The sequence below is a fragment of the Mustela lutreola genome, chromosome 14 (assembly GCF_030435805.1).
Source record: "Mustela lutreola isolate mMusLut2 chromosome 14, mMusLut2.pri, whole genome shotgun sequence".
NCBI lineage: Eukaryota > Metazoa > Chordata > Mammalia > Carnivora > Mustelidae > Mustela > Mustela lutreola.
Window position 1 is genome coordinate 71,119,083 of NC_081303.1, and position 21,245 is coordinate 71,140,327.

At 48.8% G+C, this 21,245-nt stretch overlaps 1 protein-coding gene across 4 annotated transcripts in view; it reads left to right on the plus strand.

Annotated features, from left to right (window-relative positions):
* The first annotated feature begins 1,366 nt into the window (after nt 1-1,366).
* Nucleotides 1,367-21,245, plus strand: part of DCAF8 (DDB1 and CUL4 associated factor 8) — a 42,714-nt gene continuing 22,835 nt past the window's right edge. The window contains exons 1-5 of one of the 4 annotated variants that reach the window (XM_059145484.1): nt 1,367-1,505; nt 2,546-2,618; nt 15,748-15,822; nt 18,554-19,224; nt 20,155-20,295. In XM_059145484.1, coding sequence (XP_059001467.1) covers nt 15,774-15,822; nt 18,554-19,224; nt 20,155-20,295 — 861 coding nt within the window. In that variant the 5' untranslated portion in view covers nt 1,367-1,505; nt 2,546-2,618; nt 15,748-15,773. Of the gene's footprint in view, nt 1,506-1,535; nt 1,677-2,545; nt 2,619-15,747; nt 15,823-18,553; nt 19,225-20,154; nt 20,296-21,245 lie in introns of those variants that run through there. The other 3 variants (XM_059145483.1, XM_059145486.1, XM_059145485.1) reach the window with 3 other exon arrangements.

The window sequence follows — 21,245 nt, forward strand, 5'->3', positions numbered from 1 at the left end:
TTTTTCACTGCTTCAACCCCAGTACCTAGAACAGGGCCTTACACGCTACAGGAATTCAACAGATGTTGCCGGAGCGAATGAAAGAATGGAGTGGTAAGGCATCAGAGAGCTACTTTGTGCTCTGATCCTCTTCTAGATGCTGGGGTTACAACGATGAGAAAGATCAAGTCCCTGCTGTTATAGAGCTTATATTCTATTGGTATACTTAGATTACAGATACATAATTATAGGTTAAGTGTTCACAGATTTAAAAAAAAAATGTTAGGAAAAAACAATGCAGAGTGAGAAGACAGAGGACGATGGCAGTGTGTGATACCCTTTGCCTTGGAACAGTCAAGAGCTGCCACCCAGAAGTAGGATTTCAGTAGAGATCTGAGTGGAGGGAGCCAGACTGGTAAAGATCTGGTAGGCGACTATCCCAAGAAAGGGGAACAAATGCAGAAACCTTAAGGGTGGGCCATGCTTTGGCTGGAGTTAAAAGAGCAGCGAAAGCCAATGGGGCTAAGCCAGAGGCAGGCGGCATGGGAGGAGAGGAAATCAGAGAAACAGGTGCAACAAACGTGAGGCCCTCTTTGGAAGCCACTGTGATCATTTTATTTTTATTTTTTTAAATGTGTGATGAAGATTTGGGATAAATAATATGACCTGACTTGCGTGTTAAAAGGTCACCCCGGCTGCCTTCTAACTGGCAGGTAAATAGTGGAAGCAGACAAACCAGCTAGGTGTCCATTGCGACAGGCTAAGTAATACATAATGACATAATAGCACGGTAGCGACAGAGGAGGTGAGAGGGGTCAGCTGCTTGCACCCACATCCCCGCGCCGGGCAGCCGCCTCTCCAGACCTCTGCAGGCGCCCTTCGGGCGTCCGAACCGAGCAGAGCGCACGGCACAGGGCCACGCCGGGGAACCCACCGCCCAGCACCCGCCCCGGCAAACAGCCTGTGCAAGAGCTCCGCGGCACCTGAGCTTCCCAAGCCCGTCTCTGAATCTGGAAAGGCGGGGATGGAAGGTCTCGGGGGCAACGGGGCTCGAGGGTGCAGAGGCCGCTGCGAAACAAGGTCCTCAGAGGCAACGGGGCTCGCGGAGGAAACCCAGCCACAACCGCCCGTTCCCAGTATCGAGAAGCAGGGCAAAATGGAGGCCTCCCAGGAGGTCGCCCGCCAGCCCGCCCGACACGGAGTTTATTCCCACCGCACCGCCGCAGCGCGGGGCGGCCCCCAGCTCGCGTCCGCTTTGCCCGCGCCAGGCAAGCGGCGCCGCCGAAACCCGCCGCCAGAGCAACTCCGTCTCCCGGGACTGCGCACGCGCCCCGCGCCCTGTTTTCCGTTGGTCCTAAGCCCCGCCCCTTCGGCGTCCTCCGAGGAGGGTTGGGAGCCGAGAGCTCGCGCGACCACTCTTCCCTCAGTCTCCTCCAGCACCTCGTCGCAAACGGGGCCGGAAAGCGTGGCGGCGCAGGCGCAGGCGCCGAGAGCGGAGGCGGCGGTGGTGGCGGCCGCTGGCCAGTGTAAGATGGCGGCGGCGTTGGTGGCGGCAGTGGACGGGGCGGCTGGGCCTGGAACAGTCGGAGCAGCCGCTGGCAGAAGGATGACCCAAGACGGGAAGCGGGCTGCTGAGCCTCGCCGGCTCCCGTGCTTGTAACTGCCCCAGCCGGACACCCCCCCCCTTGACCTATCCGGTCCGTGTCTCGTTCCGGCTTGGCCTCCTGACCCCCTCGCCCCCGGCCCGCTCCCCGTCAGGATAGGTTGGATTCCTTTCCCGAGCTCCCGGGGCTCAGGTCTGTTCTTGGCCCTGACCCGAGTCTCCGCCGGGAGGACTGGCTGCCCTTGCCTCGGGTCAGCCCTGGGCTTGCCCCCAAAAGCCTGCCCCGCAGCCCTCAGGGACGTCTTGCTCCTGGGGTGACCCGTGCGAGTGCGCGTTTTTACCCCTTAGACCGGGGGAAGCGGTCGCCCTGCGTCTCCCCGTCACCTCGGGGCCACCGCGCAGCGTGCCCCCTCCCCCACCGCGAGTTCTCGGGCCCAGCACCTTGTACGGAAGGCCGAGGTCCAAGTCAGTTGTCGCCGTCCGCTCTTGTCCCCTTTGTGAGACAGTTCTCGCAGCCTGCTTCCCCTCACCCCCAGACCTTCCAGGGCGCCGCAGAACCGTACCATTTGCTCCCTGTTAGTTGGAAGGCATCTGGTGCCTTGAATTTCTGACTCCTAGGATTGTTGCCGGAGTCCTGTAAACAAACCGGCACTAGCGCTATCGCGTTCTCCCCGGGATTTCCCCCTGCTCTGTGGCTTCCTGTGGAGAGGTTTGCTTGTGGGCTAGCGTGGGAAGGATTCAGGTTTTCCTCTTAGGTGGCTTTTTTAGGTGGAGCCGGGAGAGGACTTCCCTGGTTCATTTTATTCCTGTTAACTGGGTGGGTGATTTGTTGGGTAGCTTGAGCTGCTCTGGTGTTAAAGCGTTCCGAGGAGGTCTACAGAGACTCTGAAATGTATTCCTAAATCGTTTTATTGTGATGTTTGGTAGAGATACCTTTGCCATTTAAACTTTAACTTTTCTCAGCCCTTCAGTGAATCAACAGACCTGTTTTCTCAGGAGCGCAGCCTGGCCCTACTTCAGTGATAAAGAAGGAAAGGTGAGTAGGAGTTGAAGGCATTCGAATTCCTGGACCCAAGACAGACCCTACCCTGATGCCCAAGTGCTGACCACTGAGATCTTAAAATTCCTGCCACAGTATCCCAGAGTTGGGGTATTGCTGTTGGCTGCGTTCCGGCTCCGGTTAAGTTACTCTGACAAGTTTTACTGGCTGTGGGCATCTTGACGTTCTGTCCTAAACTGTTGCTGGGTATCGTCAAATCACCCCAGTGAAGCCTGCAAGTCCGTGTTTCTCCCCCTGGTGGGTCGTGATTCTTACACTGTTAAAAGCTGGGAATTCGCTTGCCCGAGTGCTGGCCTCTTGCCAGATCCAGTCTCTTCCCTTCTTGGGGTTTTGGACTGTTGTGTCTGTGTAGGGGTGAATCCAGCTGCTTGTGAGGCTGGGCAGTGCCGGCGCCGTCAGTCGGTGTCTGAGTTCAGTCCACCTCCGAATTCCAACTTTTCAGGACATAGTAGTCAATTGGGGGTTAAAAAAATTCGGCTGTTCTTTTATACTTGGTCTGAAGAGTTTTTGGTGAGCGGGGCAGTCATCCTCTGCATTTAGCAGCATGGGCCAGGGTCCAAGAGGGAGTCCGAACTTGCTTGTGAATGTAATTTTTGTAGGACTCTCAGGTTTCTGGTAGCAGAGACTAGTGCTGTGGTTGACGTCCATGGGCTGTGATAGAAGAGCTGAGTGGCTCTAGAAGGTAGGCCTGGGTGATTGCTAATACCTTTATGCCAGGTAGTCAGTAAAGGCTGAGCGTGACACTGGGAAGTTTTGTTTCTCATGGTGTCCTCGTTAGAGAATGAACTGGAACAAGATTATTATTGGTGGCCTGTATGTGTATCAGTAAGGTGTAAAAAGATAATTCAGCTTTGAGAGCTGGACAGACCTGAGTTTATTTTTATTTATTTTTTTTTTAAAAAATTTTTTTTTTTTTAATTTATTTATTTGACAGAGAGAAATCACAAGTACACTGAGAGGCAGGCAGAGAGAGAGAGAGAGAGAAGGAAGCAGGCTCCCTGCTGAGCAGAGAGCCTGATGCGGGACTCGATCCCAGGACCCTGAGATCATAACCCGAGCCGAAGGCAGTGGCTTAACCCACTGAGCCACCCAGGCGCCCCAGACCTGAGTTTAAATACTAAGATTTATTGGCCCTGAGACCTTGGGCAAGCTACTTAAACTTGGACTCTTAATTTCCACATCTCTCAAAGTGGGATAATACCACTTACCTCCTGGGGTCATTGTTAGTATTGTATGAGGGAACCTGTGTTAAGCCGTTCGATGCCTAACATAGGATGGACACTTAAAAAAAAAAAGGTTTTCTTTACACATCATTGCTGGGGCTTTGGGTTTGAGTAAGGTATGCATTAGTCGATGCTTCTTTGCATTCTGCTTTCGAACATGTTCCCCCCCCTTTTCTTAAAAATCATTTTTAATTGGTCAGCGTAGATACATGCTTTGTGGGTACGCACCTACAGTTGTCTGAACACGATTGAGATCTGTGTGGTGGGGGTTCGAGGTCAGAGGACAGCGGAAATACTACACGTCCGTCTGTGTGTATCTCTCAGTGCTTTCTTAGACGAAACATCAGTCTCTTCCTTAGTTCGTTGCTTCCTTCCTCCTGGTCTCTGTTAGCACACGTGATCAGTGTTGACACAAGGATTGTAATCCCTCCCCTTGCTGTTTAGGTGGTGTTTTTCACCTCTGCTCAGGCTCCCCGTTATGCTTTTTCCTTTTTGCCTTGAAGAGAATACATTTTTTCTGAGCTATCGGGCTCTGCAGTGATCTTCATCAATAGATTATCAGAGGACTAGACCACGAGACGGTCTCCTTGTTCTTGGAAGTGAGTCTGGGCTAGGCAGCAGGGACTGCAGAGCATTTGATTTGATCTCTGCAGCTGGACCATCTTAACAGTGTGATGGCAAAGATGCAGCTTTTTAACCTCGTGTTGGCTTTTGTTCTACATCTTTTTGGGCGGATGGAAATTAAAAGTGTTGATAATACTGCAGTGAAATCAACTGTATTCATTCAGGCCAGTGATCAAATTAGAGTTGATCAGCTTTCATTACCACCATCCAGGGTCTGAGCTCTCCCTGTTGAAAAGTAGACTTTTGGATGGAGGGTTTTGAGGTGGGCCGAGACTGCATTTTTATTATTTGTGTTTTTATGAGATCTGGAGATCTGTGTTGGGGGGTAGGGTTGGGAGGTGAAAGGGACATACGTTGAAAGAGGCGTAGCTTTGCTCTTCTCTGTGTGCTGGGTAAGAATCCTTCCTCCCCCAGGGGTTTCCGATTCTGAAGTCCAGGTGACATCTTTGTATACAGTGAAACAGTATTCTTAGTCTCCGGCCACAGCTGTAAAATTGTTACCTTTCTGAAGATGCTTTATATTTCAGAGCGTTGCATAAGAATTGTCACATCTTATTAGGAAGTATTTCCTAGTATGACTGAAGTGGGAGGCCAGTTTGCTTGTGACCTTAATTCCAGCCACCAACCTGATAGGGCATTTTGTACAGCGGTCTGTGGAAAGCATAGGAATCAGTACCAGGGCTGTGATCCTTAGTGTTGCCTAGAATCAACCTAAGACGGAAGCTTGTCTTCAGAGAGAGCCAAAAGCAAGCAGCGTTTTTGTTGCCAGTTTAAAACAATACTGACATTTCAAGAGCAAAGGGACTCTAGGAGAAGACGTTCTGCAGATGTGCGCCCTATTGTGGCTAACTGAGACCTTCAGACTTTCACACTCTGGGTCCTGTGTTCTAGCAGGTGAATTTACAGGCTTTTAAAAGCATGGGGTGACAATGAAACTTTGTTTTCCGGAGACAGATTTGTTTCTGGATTGTTTCTACCATAGGAAAGTTATTCTAAACCTGTTTAGGAATGGTCCAGAGTATAAAAAACAGAGCTTTTTTTTTGCATAACATTGGTGTTTAAGTTAGTTTTTTAAGATTGAATTAGCTTTTTCTTCTTTAAAAACAAATGATCAGTAAGCCAAGGTAATCTACTTACTGTCACCCAATCTGGAACCCAGGGAACTAGCTGAAAGAATTGAATTGGCAACAGACGTGGAGGTGGTGACGTGTGTAAATGTCAGAGCCAGACGCCAGTGATTTTAGCTTAGCTCTGCAGTAATAGGAAAACTTTTCATCTTAATGTTGTGAATATAATAGAGAAACTTTGTCACCATTAAGCTTGGTCAGAAATTCTTGTTTACTTGATTTAGTTATTCTCTTGGAGATGGAAGTCCTTGAAAGGTCTTTGAAAGTTAGTGTGTAATGAATTTTGCGAATCGGTCACACTCCTCTACTGCAGGCTTTTATCTCTGTCTCCATAGGACTTAGTTTCTGGGCCAGAGCCCACTTTCTCTAGTGCTTGCCTTGACCTCCGGAACGTGTACACTAAAGATAAATTACTGGACTGAGCCTGCTCTGAGTTTGCAGGTTGGGCGGAGGGGTGATTGCTATGGCAAAGATGGCATCTTATTACCAAAAGGTAGTGTGTCTGACGGGTTGGGTTGCTGCAGACGTCTTTGGTGTTGCCCCTGAGAGCCTCGGTGTGTGCTCTCATCCTCTGATGGTACTGTTTGAGGAGGTCTCGCAAAGTCCTAACGCGAAGCATCCGTGCTTGCCTCCCGTGTCGTCCTGTCGTTCTTGGTTTGTCTTAGCCATCTGGAGATCTGTGTGGGGGTAGCCAAGAGCTTGCGTTCCTCTGGCGTACTGTAAGCCTTGCCCCATTACCAGACCCGTTTTAGCTTACTGAGGGCCCCACGTTAGACTCTGCTCTCACCTGGTGCAGGTGGGAGGGCACTTGTGCAAGTCATTAGCCTTCCTGTTCGTACTGTGTCATTGTCCCTTGTGTCTTCGGAGCGTCCTGTTGCGAGTCCTTTCCAGTGACTAAAGAGCACTCCGAAATGGGAGTGGTAAAAGCTGGTAGTGGCGGTGGATTCTGACGTGAAGGTAAATCTGGAAATTGTGGGAACACAATGGAGTTTCCTTAGAAATGACTTTTCCTTAGAATCATTTAAATTGAGGTAAATGGGCTTCAGTACGGACAGAAAAAATTCCTTAGCTGTATTGCTGCGACGGGACTTAAGAGCTGGCGTGCTCTCCTGACGTACTCAGAAACACCGTTATTAGAGTCAGAGCCCGTGAACTGTAAACGCGGGGCATTTGGTCTTACCAGCAGGGAGGGAAGGGCCGAAGGGAGTTCCTTGTTCATCGTATAGTCGATGCAGGAATTCCTTCTTTTCTTCTTCTTCATCGGTGAGGATCTCTTTGAGCTTCTCATCTTGGCTATCCAGGGACCCTCAGGAGGGAGGAGAACTAAAGAGTGCGAGGGTTGTGTTTCGGGCACCTGGGTATGTTGGTTTACCGCAGTTCATAGAGCGTGAGTGTGCGCCAGGGATACTGACAGAGCCCCCTGGTTCTTTAAAAGGCCAGTGAGCGGGGAAGCAGCTTTTATAGACTTGGGACCGTGTCCTCCGTGATGCGCAGTGTCTGTCGTTCCTGAGTGGTGAAACCCCGGCTTCTCTAGGAAGTGCGGTCTGCAGAAATGAGAAGCTGGAAAAATAATGCGCATCCCTGCCCTGTACAGACAGGCTCTTTGCAAAAATGTCTCTAATTTTTGAAACCAGCTCCTGCAGAGTAATGGTATTGTCCCACTTTATAGAAAGAGAAACAGACCCAAGTGGTAGAATCAGAACTCAAACTCCGCTCTGACTGACGCCGAAAGTCCTTTTTTTTATTATACCTTGTGCTGCCTTTAGAAACCTGGACTTTTCCATGCCAACCAGTGAAACAAATGAGCTGTAAAGAAGAATTTGGTATTTCTTATAAAACATATGTGAAGTGTAAAAGGTCTGTCCCCAAGACAGTATAAATAACATTTCTGAATTGTTTAAACACGGCTCTCAGGTTGTGATTAACTGGTAGGCTATTGAGATTTTTGAGGCAATAACTTTAATGGACGTAACTACACTGAAGGAGATAGCTGAAGCCTTTTTTGATCCTTGAAGAGGGAGAAAATGGCATTTTGCCTTCAGTCTGAAGGTGTCTCCACAGAACACTGTTCTGATTCTCAGAGCCTTTCCTCGGTCTGCCTCTTCCTGTACTTCTCTGAAGCATTTGCAGTGTGGATGGTCCCCACCTTCTTTTTTCTTAAAAAACTTGATTTATTTATTTGACAGGCAGAGATCACAGATAGGCAGAGAGACAGGCAGAGAGAGAGGAGGAAGCAGGCTGCCTGCCGAGCAGAGAGCACAGTGCGGGGCTCGATCCCAGGACTCTGAGATCATGACCTGAGCTGAAGGCAGAGGCTTAACCACTGAGCCACCCAGGCGCCCCTGGTCTCCACCTTCTTGAAACCTTCCTGTCTCTTGACCTCCAAGATGTTTGACATTCATTATTCCTTCTGCTCTCCTGTGCATTTTGCAGTCTCCCTCTTACTTCTTTTCCCAAGGGTAGGTGTTCCCGAAGGTTCTTTCCTTGGACTGTCTCACCTTTCTTGGGTACTTAACTTTTTGTTGTTGTTGTTTTTTTTAGTGAGGTATGACTTACATGGTGGTTGATTTCGAAGCTTCTCTGTACAGTAATTCCCGAGTATGTATCTCTGACCCTGATTTCTTAAATTCCAGACTGACTTCTGTTTTCCAGTACCTTCCTGACATGTCAACTTGGATTTTAAACATAGTCAAAATCAAATTCATCTCGTCTCCCATACATGCCAGCTTCTCATTTATGATGTTGATTCTCCCTGGGCACCCAGACTCCGACTTGCCCTTTTGATCTTGGGGGCCTCGTAACTACTGTCGAGCCAGGTACGGCCCGCTCTGCCTCGGCACGGCCCGCTCACATCGCTTCCCTTCTCCTTGCCTCTGCGGCAGCCCCAGACAGGCGCTCCATGCTTTTTACCTCAACAGCTGTGGACGCTTTTAAACTTGTTTCTCCTTCCTTTTCTGTCCGTTTCAGTCCCATCTTGCTAATCTTGACAAAATAATTTTCCTGGCACCCTCTCCCCCCGCACCCCTCCACACAACTTCTCAACTGATGAGCTGCGCCCCACCCCCTGGCCCAGACGGACGGGGCCATACCAGGTTTTTCATCTTGCATGTATCTCCTCATCCTTGTCCTGGTCCTTCTCTGCTTCACCCCCTGAAATCCTGTCTTCCCTTCAAAGCCGAGTTTATCTTTTCTTTTCTTTCTTTCTTTCTTTTTTTTTTTTTTGATGATACTGATGCTGGCATCCCTCGTGTTCTCACTGTCTACTCATTTTTCCGACTGATGAGTGGCTGCAGAAGGGATTCGGACTGCCTGGACCGGGTTTGTAGCTCCTGTGGTGCCTTGTAGGCTGTTGCCTGACTAGCCTGCCCGTGCGTCGTTGGGCCACTGGGTGGTGTCAGAGGCCTAGGATGTGGGTACGCAAAGGCGGCAGGCGTGTGGGCAGTTGGGGGCCCTGTGCTGTCAGATCTTCCGCACAGCACGGAGAGGGCTGAATTTTCCTGATCCAGAAACACTTACAGTTTCTTTCCGCTCCTCTGCCCAGCGTGCCGGAGGAGACCGTTGTATACTTACCTCCTCTTAGTGCGTCAGAGGAGTGGCCCCGCACTACAGGCCTGTCCCCCTGAAGCATGCTGTATGTCGCCTGAAGTTCAGTTTCCTCGGGGTTATCCTTTGAATTTCAGTGCCCGGGGCTCTCTGATTAATAAACACTGCACTGCTGGAGCATCGCTGGCGCTGGGAGTCGGAAGTTGGCTGAGGAAGTGTTTATTGTGAAGTAGAGAAATAAGGTGAGGAGAATGAATTTTAAATGAGCCATTTCAGCTTGAAAACCACAATTGGGGATAGGGAAAGTAGGTCTGGTTGATTCCAGTTCCGTTTTTTTTTTTTAGGATTTGATGTATTTATTTGACAGAGAGAGAGATCACAAGCAGGCAGAGAGGCAGGCAGAGAGAGAGGGGGAAGGTCTGGTCGATTCCAGATGGACACAAAGCCCAGGGCAGAAAGGCAGATTTGTCCTGGAGATGGAGATGGGGCCCTGAACAGCTGTCCTGTTATGGGCGTGTTGGGACGCCTGTCCTCCCAAGAGGAGCCAAACACTGTGACTCTCAGATGTTTGTTCTGCTCATAACTGAAGTATTTTCTACCACCATTTGTCAGTTTCAGAGGCGATTCTAAAACTTTGTCTACTTTAAATATGGGTGTTGATGTAGGAGAGCTTGGTGCTTCAGTTGCAGAGGGAGGCATGCCAGACCAGACTGCTGGGCTTATGTAAGGCATGGGGACTGCGGGGCCGGCTGAGCCCGGGTCTTAGTAAAAGGGATCAGGGACGGTAATGTCTGTAGTTGTTGATGCTCCCATTGGGCCTGAGGTGAGGAAGAATTATCACACTTCTTTTCCTAGACTCCAAAGGAATGAAAATGAAATTTAATTTGAGAGAAATTTTAAAAAGCATCAAGTATACAAATTGACAGTACAACCACAGAACTATTTTAAACTCCTTCAGGCTCTCAGTACTTTTAGTTGTCACCAAGACAGAGGGGTTGGAGTCTATGGTGTTGCTGGGAAATCACAGGTGGCTTCTGTTGCAGCCAAACTCCTCCCATACTTTCTTTTTCGAACAAGAACTGGTATCTTGCTCTCAGTTACTGTGTCATGTTGAGCACTTTAGCCAGTGTCTGTTAGTAGTCCCAGCGTTAAGAATTTAGTATTTTTAATTTTATTCTAATTATTATTATTTTGTAAAAGCAGGCTCCATACCTAGCATGGAGCCCAGCACAGGGCTCGAACTTGTGACCCTGAGATCAAGACCTGGGTGGAGATCCGAAGTCGGATGCTTAACCAACTGAGCCACCCAGGTGCCCCGACCCTGAGAATTTAGTATTTTCAATTTTAATTGTTGGGCTTTGTCCATCATTAACACTTGGCCTGACTTCTTCCTCCCACATCCCTTTTCTTATTCCCTTTTTATTGGCCACGGTTTTTGAGGTATCACTTACATACATGTAAAATTTACACCTTTTTTCAGTGACTCATTCTGTAGATTCTGACACACACACAGTCACATGACAGCACCAAGGTGGAGGCATAGAACAGTTCCATCCCTTCCAGAGGTTTCCTCATGCCTGTTCTCGGTCTGTGCTCTTCCCCCACCCCCGGCAACCGCTCTTCTGTTTGTCCGTATCGTTTATTTTGTTTAGCATGTCCCGAGAATAGAATCCTACCACAGAGCTGTTGGGGTCTTGCTTTTTTGACATAGTGCGACATACCTGCCACCCATCTGCATTCCTGTGTTTCACTAAGTCATTCCTTCTTGTCGCTCAGTAGATGGATCACAACTTACGTATTATCTATGACATGGTTGGAGAATATTTGATTGTTCCTGGTTTTTGGTGAACTTAAATAAAGCCACTAAAGAAAACACTCACCTGTAGGTTTCTGGGTGAACTTTTTTTATTTTTTTTTTGAGTACGTACCTGAGTGGGATTCCTGGGTTGTATGGTAAGTTTGTGTAAAAAACTTCCAAACTGTTTTCCAAAGTGACTGCCATTTTGCATTTTTGCCAGCAGCGTGTGGGACTGGAGTTGCTCCCTTCCTTGTTAGCACTTGATAAAGGAAGCTTTCGTTATTATTATTTTAATAAATTTTAGCCATTCTTATAGGCGTGTAGAGACTTATTGTAGTTTTAGTTTGTAGTTCCCTCATGGCTGAGGGATGTCAAGCATCTTCTCAGGTGACTGTTATTCAGCTGTGAGAAGTAGATTTTGGCTGCTGCCCTCTAGGAAACCATCTTTTGCAGATATTTTCTTCCAGTTCTTGGCTTGTTTTTTCATTTTCTTAGTAGTGTCTCTTGAAGAGTAAATTTTTAATTTGGTAAGTCCAGTTTAATTTTTTCTTTCACAGCTTGTGGGGGGCTTGTTTTGTTTTGTTTTGTTTTGAGTCATTCTCTTAAATATTTGCCTAACCTGTGTCACAAGCATTATCTTGTTTTCTTTTGGAAGTTGTATTGTTTGGGCTTTTTAAAAATTTTTTACTTTTTTATTTTTTAAAGATTTTATTTATTATTTGACAGAGATCACAAGTAGGCAGAGAGTCAGGCAGAGAGAGAAGGGGAAGCAGCTCCCCGCTGAGCAGAGAGCCCGATGTGGGGCTCAATCCCAGGACCCCGGGATCATGACCTGAGCTGAAGGCAGAAGCTTCAGCTTCACTGAGCCACCCAGGCATCCCTATTGTTTGAGCTTTTACGTTTAGGTCTATGATCCATTTTGAGTTAGTTTTTGTATATTGTACAACTTAGGAGGAAAGGTGTTTTTGTGGGTTTTTTCTTTCCTTTTTTTCCTTTTTCTTTTTTGCATTTGGATATCCTGTTGTTCTGGTATATGTGGTCTCTTACACAAATCTTTCCTCAATATTGAGAAAAGAAAAACCCCCCAGTGGTTTTAAACAAGAGATGTTTGGTACCTCTTCCACAAAGTACTTTTATACACTGTATTAACTGTCCCTTTGCTTGGTTTTTAGTTAATAATTTGTCATATATTTGGTTAAAAATTTAAAGCCTTTTTATTAACGCAAGAGATATCTAGGTCATTAGAATTTCTTGGGTAGAAATTAAAATGACACCTGGATATTTTTTTCCCCATCCCCCAATAGTTTACTCTTTAACCTTCAGTTTGGCAGAGGTTAGGGTTATTTTTAGAGTGTAGGCAGTAGAGCTAATCTAATTAAACTCCCCCAGCTACCTGGGACAGTGAGCTCCTCAGCTCTTCCAGGCTGAGATTGGTTTGCTCTGGACTGGATTTTACATGACAGTTCATCAAGGTAAAAGCAGTGGATTTGTTGGGAATGTAGTGCATGAAGAAGGCAATTTATGTTTGGATCAAGTTTAGTCCCTAACTTCTGATTCTTTCCCCCCCCCCCCAAAGATTTATTTATTTATTTATTTATTTGTCAGACAGAGATCACAAGTAGGCAGAGAGGCAGGTGGGGGTGAGGGTGGGAGAGCAGGCTCCCTGCTGAGCAGAGAGCCCAGATGCCCGGGCTCTATCCCAGGACCCTGGGATCATGAACGTGAGCCAATGGCAGAGGCTTACCCCACTGAGCCACCCGCGCCCCTTAACTTCTGATTCTTTTTTTAAGATTTTATTTATTTCTTTGACAGAGATCACAAGTAAGCAGAGAGGCAGGCAGAGAGAGAGGAAGGGAAGCAGGTTCCCTGCTGAGCAGAGAGCCCGATGCGGGGCTTGATTCCAGGACCCTGGGATCATGACCTGAGCTAAAGGCAGAGGCTTTAACCCACTGAGCCACCCAGGCGCCCCAACTTCTGATTCTTAAATAAGATTAATTCTTTGGTGCTGAAGGAGACTCTAGAGGGGCTTCTATACTTGAGACCAAGGGCGCTGTCATAGCATCTTGGCTCTTAATTTGGGTGCTTTAATTCCTGCCCCAGAGTTGAGACGGTTTTAAATTTCTTTATTCTGATAGAAATGTAAAGGATAAGAATAACAGATAATTTCCAAAGTGATTGTATTTTATTGTCATCATTTCTTGACTTTTTCAAAGAGTGGTCCTCCAAAGGGGAAGGTGTGTACCCCAAGGAGTATTGAAGGTGACATGGTGATACATAGAAAAAGAATGTCGGAACTTGTTTTTTTTTTTTTCCCTAGAAAAATTAAGCTCGCGTTCGATGTCACTTGATTAGATGTGTGATGCACATGCACCCATGCTGGGGGCTTGTGGTAGAACTTGCTGCTGATCGGGGTTTGCGTGCAGCGTTGGGAGCACTGCTGGCGCATCCTGCTGCGGGCCTGTTAAACTGGAATTCTGCTCCGGTGCGCCGTCTCTGCAGTTACTGAAGCTAGTGTACTAGTGTACAGAAAGAGAAAATGAATCTGGAGAAGGATAAGTAGCTCACCGGTGGTCAGAAAGGATGCTAATGGCTTCACTGATACTACAACCCGGGACTAGTTTTCGGTCTAGAACTAGTTTTGCTAAACTCTGTGGCCCCTAAAATGTGACCTTTAGAAGCTGTCCGCTTGCCAGCTCAGGGATTAAACAGAGTTGGCGTCGGCACGCGCCGGGTTGTCCCTGTTTCTGAATTTGTGGTACATTTTGTCAACTTCTTCCCAAAGAGAAGATCTCTTTTTGTAAGAACCTTAAACCATTTTCCCCAAAAGACAGCTCTGCAGCCCCTGAGTGTGAGTGGAACCGTATGGCTCCGCTCTTGCTGCCTCTCAGGGCGAGGAGCCCTGGCTGCTCCCGGTCGTGGGGGCTACGAGAGCAGATGCGTTCTCCAGTGCCTTACGGATCTGTGGCTCGGGCCGGCTGGGCCCCTGCAGGAACCGGTGCCGTTCAGTTTTGAGCCAGGGTCTCTGGAGCCACTTTCTTCTTTGGAAGGTGGTCATGCTGGTGGACAGTATGGCGCGGTTGAGAGGTGAGAAGACATCAGAGCTCTTCTCCGCTGACCAGAAGGCATCGTGTGCTTATGACCTGAGTGTTTAATCGTAACAAAGTAGCACACTTGTTTTCCCCATGTTGGGAGACTGCAACATATAACATATAACTGCAGCATAATTAACTTAAACCCTAGGTGGGGAAGAAGCTATTGCCGATATGCTGGAGAATGTAAACAGGGACTCCCAACAGGAAAAAGCCAGTGCTGTGTGAAGAATGCTGTGCAGAAATACCTCCTTGCAGTAGGAGGACGAAAACAGCCTGCTCTGCAAACCGCTCGCCGCTGGTGTTTTCGCGGTGGCTTCACAAATCTGTGCTTTGTTGGCGTCGTCTCCCAGCACCCTTCCAGGGCCTGCCTCAGACTCGGCCTCCGTCCTACCCGTGCGTTGCTTCTACTCCCCCGTGCTGGCCTGCAGAGCAAGCTCTGGGCAGCTGTCTCTTGGCAGGGGACACTTTTTGAAGCAACTTGGATTTCTGTAGAGGAGAGTAGGGGGTCAGGATAGGGATGGGGCTGCTTCTGGGATAATTGTTGTGGGAATGAAAGGGCTGTTGAAAGATTAGAAGCCCGTGTGCCTGGGTACGAGGACCGGAGTCATAATCATACTTTGTCTTTGACCAGTGCCTTTTGTCCAGGCACTGAAAGGGCTTAACAAAATTCTGGTCTGAATAATATTATTCTTTGCTCTTTGGAATTTGCTCGAGGTGGGAGTGAGGCCCTGTAAAAATAATGTGTTACAGTGGGATGAAAGGGAAAAGGCTAGGTACCCCAATTCACAGACAGGGCTTCGCCAAACAGGTCTGGTGAGAGCTGGCGGAATTAGATGAAATAACGTTTGCCACTTTTGAGATGGGTTGAGATGGTTTCATGGAAATGTGGCCCTTTCCTTCCCTAGCTGTGGACTTGGTGGCTTAGTTGTAAGAGGAAAAAAGAAACCTTTTAGGTTCTTTCTTGGGGAAGGGTGCTCCTGAATTCTAATTTGGCTCTGCCTCTTAACAATCCTTAGTGTCTGCCTGTAAGATCAGAGCCTGGCATCTGAGTGAACACAGAGCCCGAACACTCACCCCTATAGCTTGGTCTTTCCTGTCTCTTGATTCGTGTGTAAGGTGGTATTTGGAGTCTGGCCCACCTCTTCATGTAACAAAGGCATGTCTTTCACAGAATTTATGGGTGATGCCTATGATTAAATTTACAACAGAAGATTCTTGCCTGGAGGACAAGGCTGAAGCTAGCTCTTTGTGTTAGGCCTCTGTGCGTGTAGTACCTGTCGCCGGTTATATGCCTGCTGGTGCAGGTTTGAGCTCAGTTCCTTCTTTCCCATCTCAGAAATCCCTGCCAGCTACCCAGGTAAAGAGATGACCTCCCAAAGATGTCTCTGTATGGAATTGAGACGTGGGGGAGGAGGACCTGCTATGATTTTCAGCAGCTGACGAGCCCTGTTGAACACACAGTCAAAGCTGTCTTTCCCCCTTTTTTTAAAGGAGTCTCTACACCCAGTGTGGAGCTTGAACTTAACAATCCTGAGACCAAGACTTGCATGCTCCACTGACAGAGCTAGCCAGGCACCCCTCAGAAAATCATTTTTATGAAAATGACAAAGGCTGTGCGTGGCTAAATGTCTTGTCCCTTTTGTCTTTTCTCCTAGGTTATTTCCTAATTGTTTCATTCTCTTCCTCTCCTAAATGCAGGCTGGCCACTATAAACATCATTCAAGATGTCCAGCAAAGGGAGCAGCGCAGATGGCAAAACAGACTTAGCCAATGGTAAGGGGCCACCTGAGGTTCTGCTCCTCCCCTGAAGAAAGTGGAGACCTGGGATTTTAGTGGAGGGAAGGAAATCTTGCCTAAGCGTGGACCCTGCCTGTGTTGTTCTGTGTATAGAAAACTATACAGGAGACACCCTGGACTATCTGGGACTTTTGTTGCTTCAACTTCTGACTGTTTCCAGAAGGTCAGTAATAGAGGTATGCCATTAGGAGTTCAGGTAGTTTGGAATTCTGAAAGGTTGTAAGAGTGGATGAAACCTAGGAGGAAAAGATCAGTTAGTGGTGGAAAGAAGGGAGCTGTGGGAGGGTAAGGTTCCCCAGTTGTGACGAGGGGTCTCTTTCTGCGGCAGGTCCTAGTTCGGTGGAGACAGCAGACGAGAGATGAAGTTCCAGCCTAAACCGACTGGTGTGAGGGCTGGCCTCTGTTCTTTGTAGGGTCTGGCCAGTGTGAACTCACTGGGTCTGGGGCTTGTTTGAAGGTAGAATATCAAGATTTTAATAATGGGTTATTCGATTATTGCTTCAGCCTTGAGCTTACTTCTGAACTGGAGAAATGCCCTTCAGATGTAATTGGGCAGCACAGCATCCGGCATTCTTGAGCACGTTGGTCAGGATTATAGGCTCAGTTCTGGTTGATGAGATTGGTAGAGCAGTGAAGTCGAGTAAGGGAAAGTGAGATTTGTCAACATGCTGTTTATTGACCCTGTGTTCTCTTCTTACCACCGCTGTTCGTTCATCTTCTGTTAAGAAAAGTGAACCAGATTTTTGACTGGGCTTCGTTGAGAGACTCGGGGTTCTAGCGTGGTTTGAGGTATGTAGTTGATTTGGAATTTGACCATCAGCTGGGTCAGGGATTGGCAGACTGTGGCCTCGGACCGGATCTGGCCTGCCCCTGCTTCTGTCAGGTTTGTTGAACGCAGTCATGCCTCACTCATTCACGTGGTGCTGACGGGCGCTTTCATGCTCGAACAGTGGAGCTGAGGACTAGCGACAGAGATCCCTGTGGCCTGTGAAGGCCCTCGCTAGAAGAAACTTGCTGACCTCTGGATCTTGGTCATTGGCTGTGAGGGTCCCCTTGCTGAGCTCGTGATGTACTCTGGCCTTTGTGTGAATATGCTGGAGCCCCCAAGTGCTCTTGATTGGCTAATCATAATTTTAACAAGAAATGCTAGGAGTTTCGGTATTTGTGTTTTCCTTCTCCCCAGAATCGAAGCGCGTGGCACTTTACCCTTTCTCCCCAGCGTGGCTTCAAGGCCGGCTGTACCCGACAGAGCACAGCTGCCGGCTTCCTCGGCGCGCCGCGCCGTCTCCGCAGCTGTCGCTCCTGTGAGCGAATTGCTGCACGTTCCCCCTTTCTCTTCCCGCTCCTACCCCCGTAGTTTTCACGCTGGGATCTTACTTGAGATGCTTTCTGAAAAGAGCTGTTTACAAGCCTCCCTACCTTCTGTCGCCGTTTGAGCCAGCGTGCTGGTATTGTTCGTCTGTTTTCCGTGGTGGGTTTTGCCTGAGAGTTTGACGTCCAGGGCTTCCATGGCTGCAGAGATCTTTGGAACTTCTTGCTCTGCTCCGGGTGACTAAGCTGTCAGGAGCTACTTGGAATCCTTTCAGTGTCCTCGTGGGGTCGGGTAGCTCCTACCAGCATCGCACGGAGCTGCTCTTCTGTACCTCACAACCTTCTCTTCTGGCGAGGTCAAGTTCGTCATCATCAGGAAAGGAGGCCGTGAACAGTGTTTAACGTCCTCAGCCGCCTTCCTTCCTTCCTTCCTTCTACCTTGGCTTCAGTGCGGAGGCTGTGGTCACGTCTCCAGCACACCGCGGAGCGGGACGCTCGCTGGAATGCGATTTGGCTGCTGCTAGGTAGGCGAGTGCGGTGTCTGATCGCCGGGGCTTAGATTGCCCAGAGTGACCTAGTTCTTGGAGAACCACCAACGTGGCCAGCCTGGATGTGGTGAGCTTCCCTTCTCAGATACTGCTCTCGTGGCCCTGCTTTTCATCAGTTTTGTGTGTGCGTCTTGATAAAGCTCTCCCTCAATAAAGAGTTCCTGTAACTAGCAGTAGCATTAACATGGTCAGGTCAGTGGAAGTCAGAATACGTTTATTAGTGAAAGGTGAGCAAAACCCATCCTAACGATCACAGTCCCACTTGTCCCTTCTGCTTCCTTCTGGTTGTTAGTGGATTTTAGGACCTCAAGGGAAGGAATTAGGATTTGGGGGGAGGGGAGGAGCAGTGCTTTCTTGAAGTAGGAAATAGTTCAGCTCCCACCCATTGTCAGAATGATTTTCATCTGTTATTTTCTGTTTTTCTCTGAGAAGATGTCTGGACCATTTCTTGCTGGGCATGGATGTTCTTTTCTCTTACATGTGGTTGAGTTATTTGGTGTGACCGGTGGATGTGCCTCGAGCAGGACAGAGCTTAAGGTGGTTGGTACTTGGGCACAGCCCGTCCATGCTTTGCAAGAGAGAGAGAATCGATCACTCTCGGGCCATCCTGGAATTCTCCACTTGGTGTTGAAGTACCTTTATTTGCATGTGGCTTCGGTCTTAATCTTTTCAGTTTCTTGTCCTTTACTCAGAAGGTAGTCTTGGTAAGCATATGAACAGAAACACTTTAATTGAAGTTGGTGTCCGGACCTTTGGGTGATGGTTTTTAGACCGAGGCGGGACATCCTTCTGATCACGGCCCCATTTCCTTATTTCCCTCTCACTCCCCTCTTCTCACTGGCCTGCAGGAAGCTTGTCTAGCAGTCCGGAGGAGATGTCTGGCGCTGAGGAGGGCCGGGAGACATCCTCAGGCATTGAAGTGGAGGCTTCGGACCTGAGCTTGAGCCTGACCGGGGATGACGGTGGCCCCAATCGCACCAGCACAGGAAGTCGGGGTACAGATACAGAGAGCTCGGGTGAAGACAAGGACTCCGACAGCATGGAGGACACTGGCCATTACTCCATCAACGATGAAAACCAGGTCCATGACCGATCAGAGGAAGAAGAGGAAGAAGAAGAGGAGGAGGAAGAGCATCCTAGGCGCCGGGTCCAGCGGAAGCGGGCCAGCCGTGACCAGGACTCGTCAGACGATGAGCGGGCCCTGGAGGACTGGGTGTCTTCAGAGACGTCCGCCCTGCCGCGCCCTCGCTGGCAAGCCCTCCCTGCTCTGCGGGAGCGGGAGCTGGGCTCCAGCGCCCGCTTCGTGTATGAGGCTTGCGGGGCAAGAGTCTTCGTGCAGCGTTTCCGCCTGCAGCACGGGCTGGAGGGCCATAATGGCTGTGTCAACACCCTGCACTTTAACCAGCGCGGCACCTGGCTGGCCAGTGGCAGCGATGACCTGAAGGTGGTGGTTTGGGACTGGGTGCGGCGGCAGCCAGTACTGGACTTTGAGAGTGGCCACAAGAGCAATGTCTTCCAGGTGAGGCATGGGGGCAGAACAGCAGTTGAGAAAGGCGGGCGGCAGTTAGACGAGCCTGAGAGGCCTGCTGAGGGAGCTGACGGAGAGCTGCGGTAGAAGGAGGCATCAGGACTAGTCCTGCCGTGGCTCCCGTGGGTCCAGAGATCCACGGCAGCCTTCTGTTTTTCCTAAGCACAGAGGGGGTTAGAAGCCCATTACCGGTGGGGTGCTTGGAGGTTCTCAGCAAGGCACTCAGTGTGCCCTGGGGGAAGGCTCTAGACCTAGACTGGGTTTGGTTCCTAGCCCTGCCCTTTATTAGCTTTGTGATCATGGGCAAATTCTTTAATCTCCGGCTTTAGTTTATTGGTCTGTAGTGTCGAACTAATAACACAGAGGACCAGGGCATTTATACAGCAGTGGAAGTTAAGCAGTTCGGAACCAGGCATAGGGTTAGTGGAATCCTTTGGTTGGGTTGGTTGGAACCTTTGACGAGTATTTGTTAGCGTTACCAGTGTCTGTTTACTCAGCAGCCCAACCCATCATATTGGTCCCAGCACTGATTCCTCGGCTTGATCTCTTCCCCAGCATCTCCTCTGGTTTCCTTTGTCTTTGTAGCAAATTTCTGTTTGCTTTCTGAATCAAGATAGATTTTCCTTCTTCTTTTCTTAAGTTTCTCCCCTAGTAGGCGTAGTCCTAGTTCACCCGAGCACTTACCCTATACCAGTTCAGCCTTGCAGAGTCCGGTGAAATGCTCTCTTGCATCAGAAGGTTTTCCTCCCTCTTTAACTCTGGGAAGAAGTTGGACTTGAGCCCACGGTGTAAGACTAGGAGAGCTAAGTTTCCAGCTCTGGTGCAACCAAAAGGATGGGTTATGTTTGTTATTACAGTTTCCCCCTCTCAAATTCACCTCCTCAGTTTCTTTCGTATGTCTCTTTTTTCGTTAATACCCAGGCCAAGTTCCTTCCCAACAGCGGTGATTCCACCCTGGCCATGTGTGCCCGCGATGGGCAGGTGCGGGTAGCAGAGTTGTCTGCCACGCAGTGTTGCAAGAACACCAAGCGTGTGGCCCAGCACAAGGGAGCGTCCCACAAGGTAAGTAAGCTCTTGTCCCCATGGGTGTGTAGTCTCGCTCCTCCACCAAGGATCTCAGCCGGGGCCTTCCCAGATCTCTGCCTGTTGTGTCTCCTCTGTTGTGGTCACCTGCCTCACTTCTTTTGTCCTAAAGTTTGTAGATTAAAAAAGGATGAAAAGCAGCCACCCTTAATTTCTTGCAAGTGAAGTATTTGAAAGCTTTCTAGATCTTGCACATACAGTGTTCAGGTGATGATACTAAGCCCTAAGCTGACCGGCGGTTGGTTTGGAAATCCTTGAGGTCTCCTGTGTCTTCCAAACCTCTTAAATATCCCTTGATTGTATCTGGAACACTTTAACAGCTCCAAGGTCTTAGTGGCCGGCCCCTCATGTGCGAGAGCTCCAGCTTCTCTTGGCTCTCAGGGACAGCACTATTTATGGACGCCCTGTTTGGGACTGGGAATATAGAACAGACAGTCGTGGGGCAGCCAGTGAGCAGCCGAGAGCTCGTCTCAGAGCGGTCATGCTGTAGAAGGACGGCGGCCCTCTCTCACAAACCCTGAGCAGTAGGTAGGTGGACGTGGGATATCCTTTTCTAGGCCGAATGGCTCAGAAAAATATGGAAGTTAACCTGTTTCTTTGATTCTTAAGCCTGCCTTCAACCTGTTAACTAATTTTTATAACTGAGGTGTAAGGAATTAAACCTGCGCACCATTTCACCCCCCACCTGAGAGTTTAATTGATTTTCTTTGAGAATGAACCTTAATGGTTAATGTTTTTCTGTGTATCTCTATTCGGATCCCTTGGGGACTTAGTTGAAATAGCAAAACTCCTGTCCTCTTGACTTGTTTGGAATAAATAAGCTGTAACACATAGAACACATAGAACAAGAGAGAATGGGTTTATTAGTTCCTTTCCTGGGGTTTTACAACAAAAAAGCTAGACATGTCTCTTGTTGTGACATTTAAAGT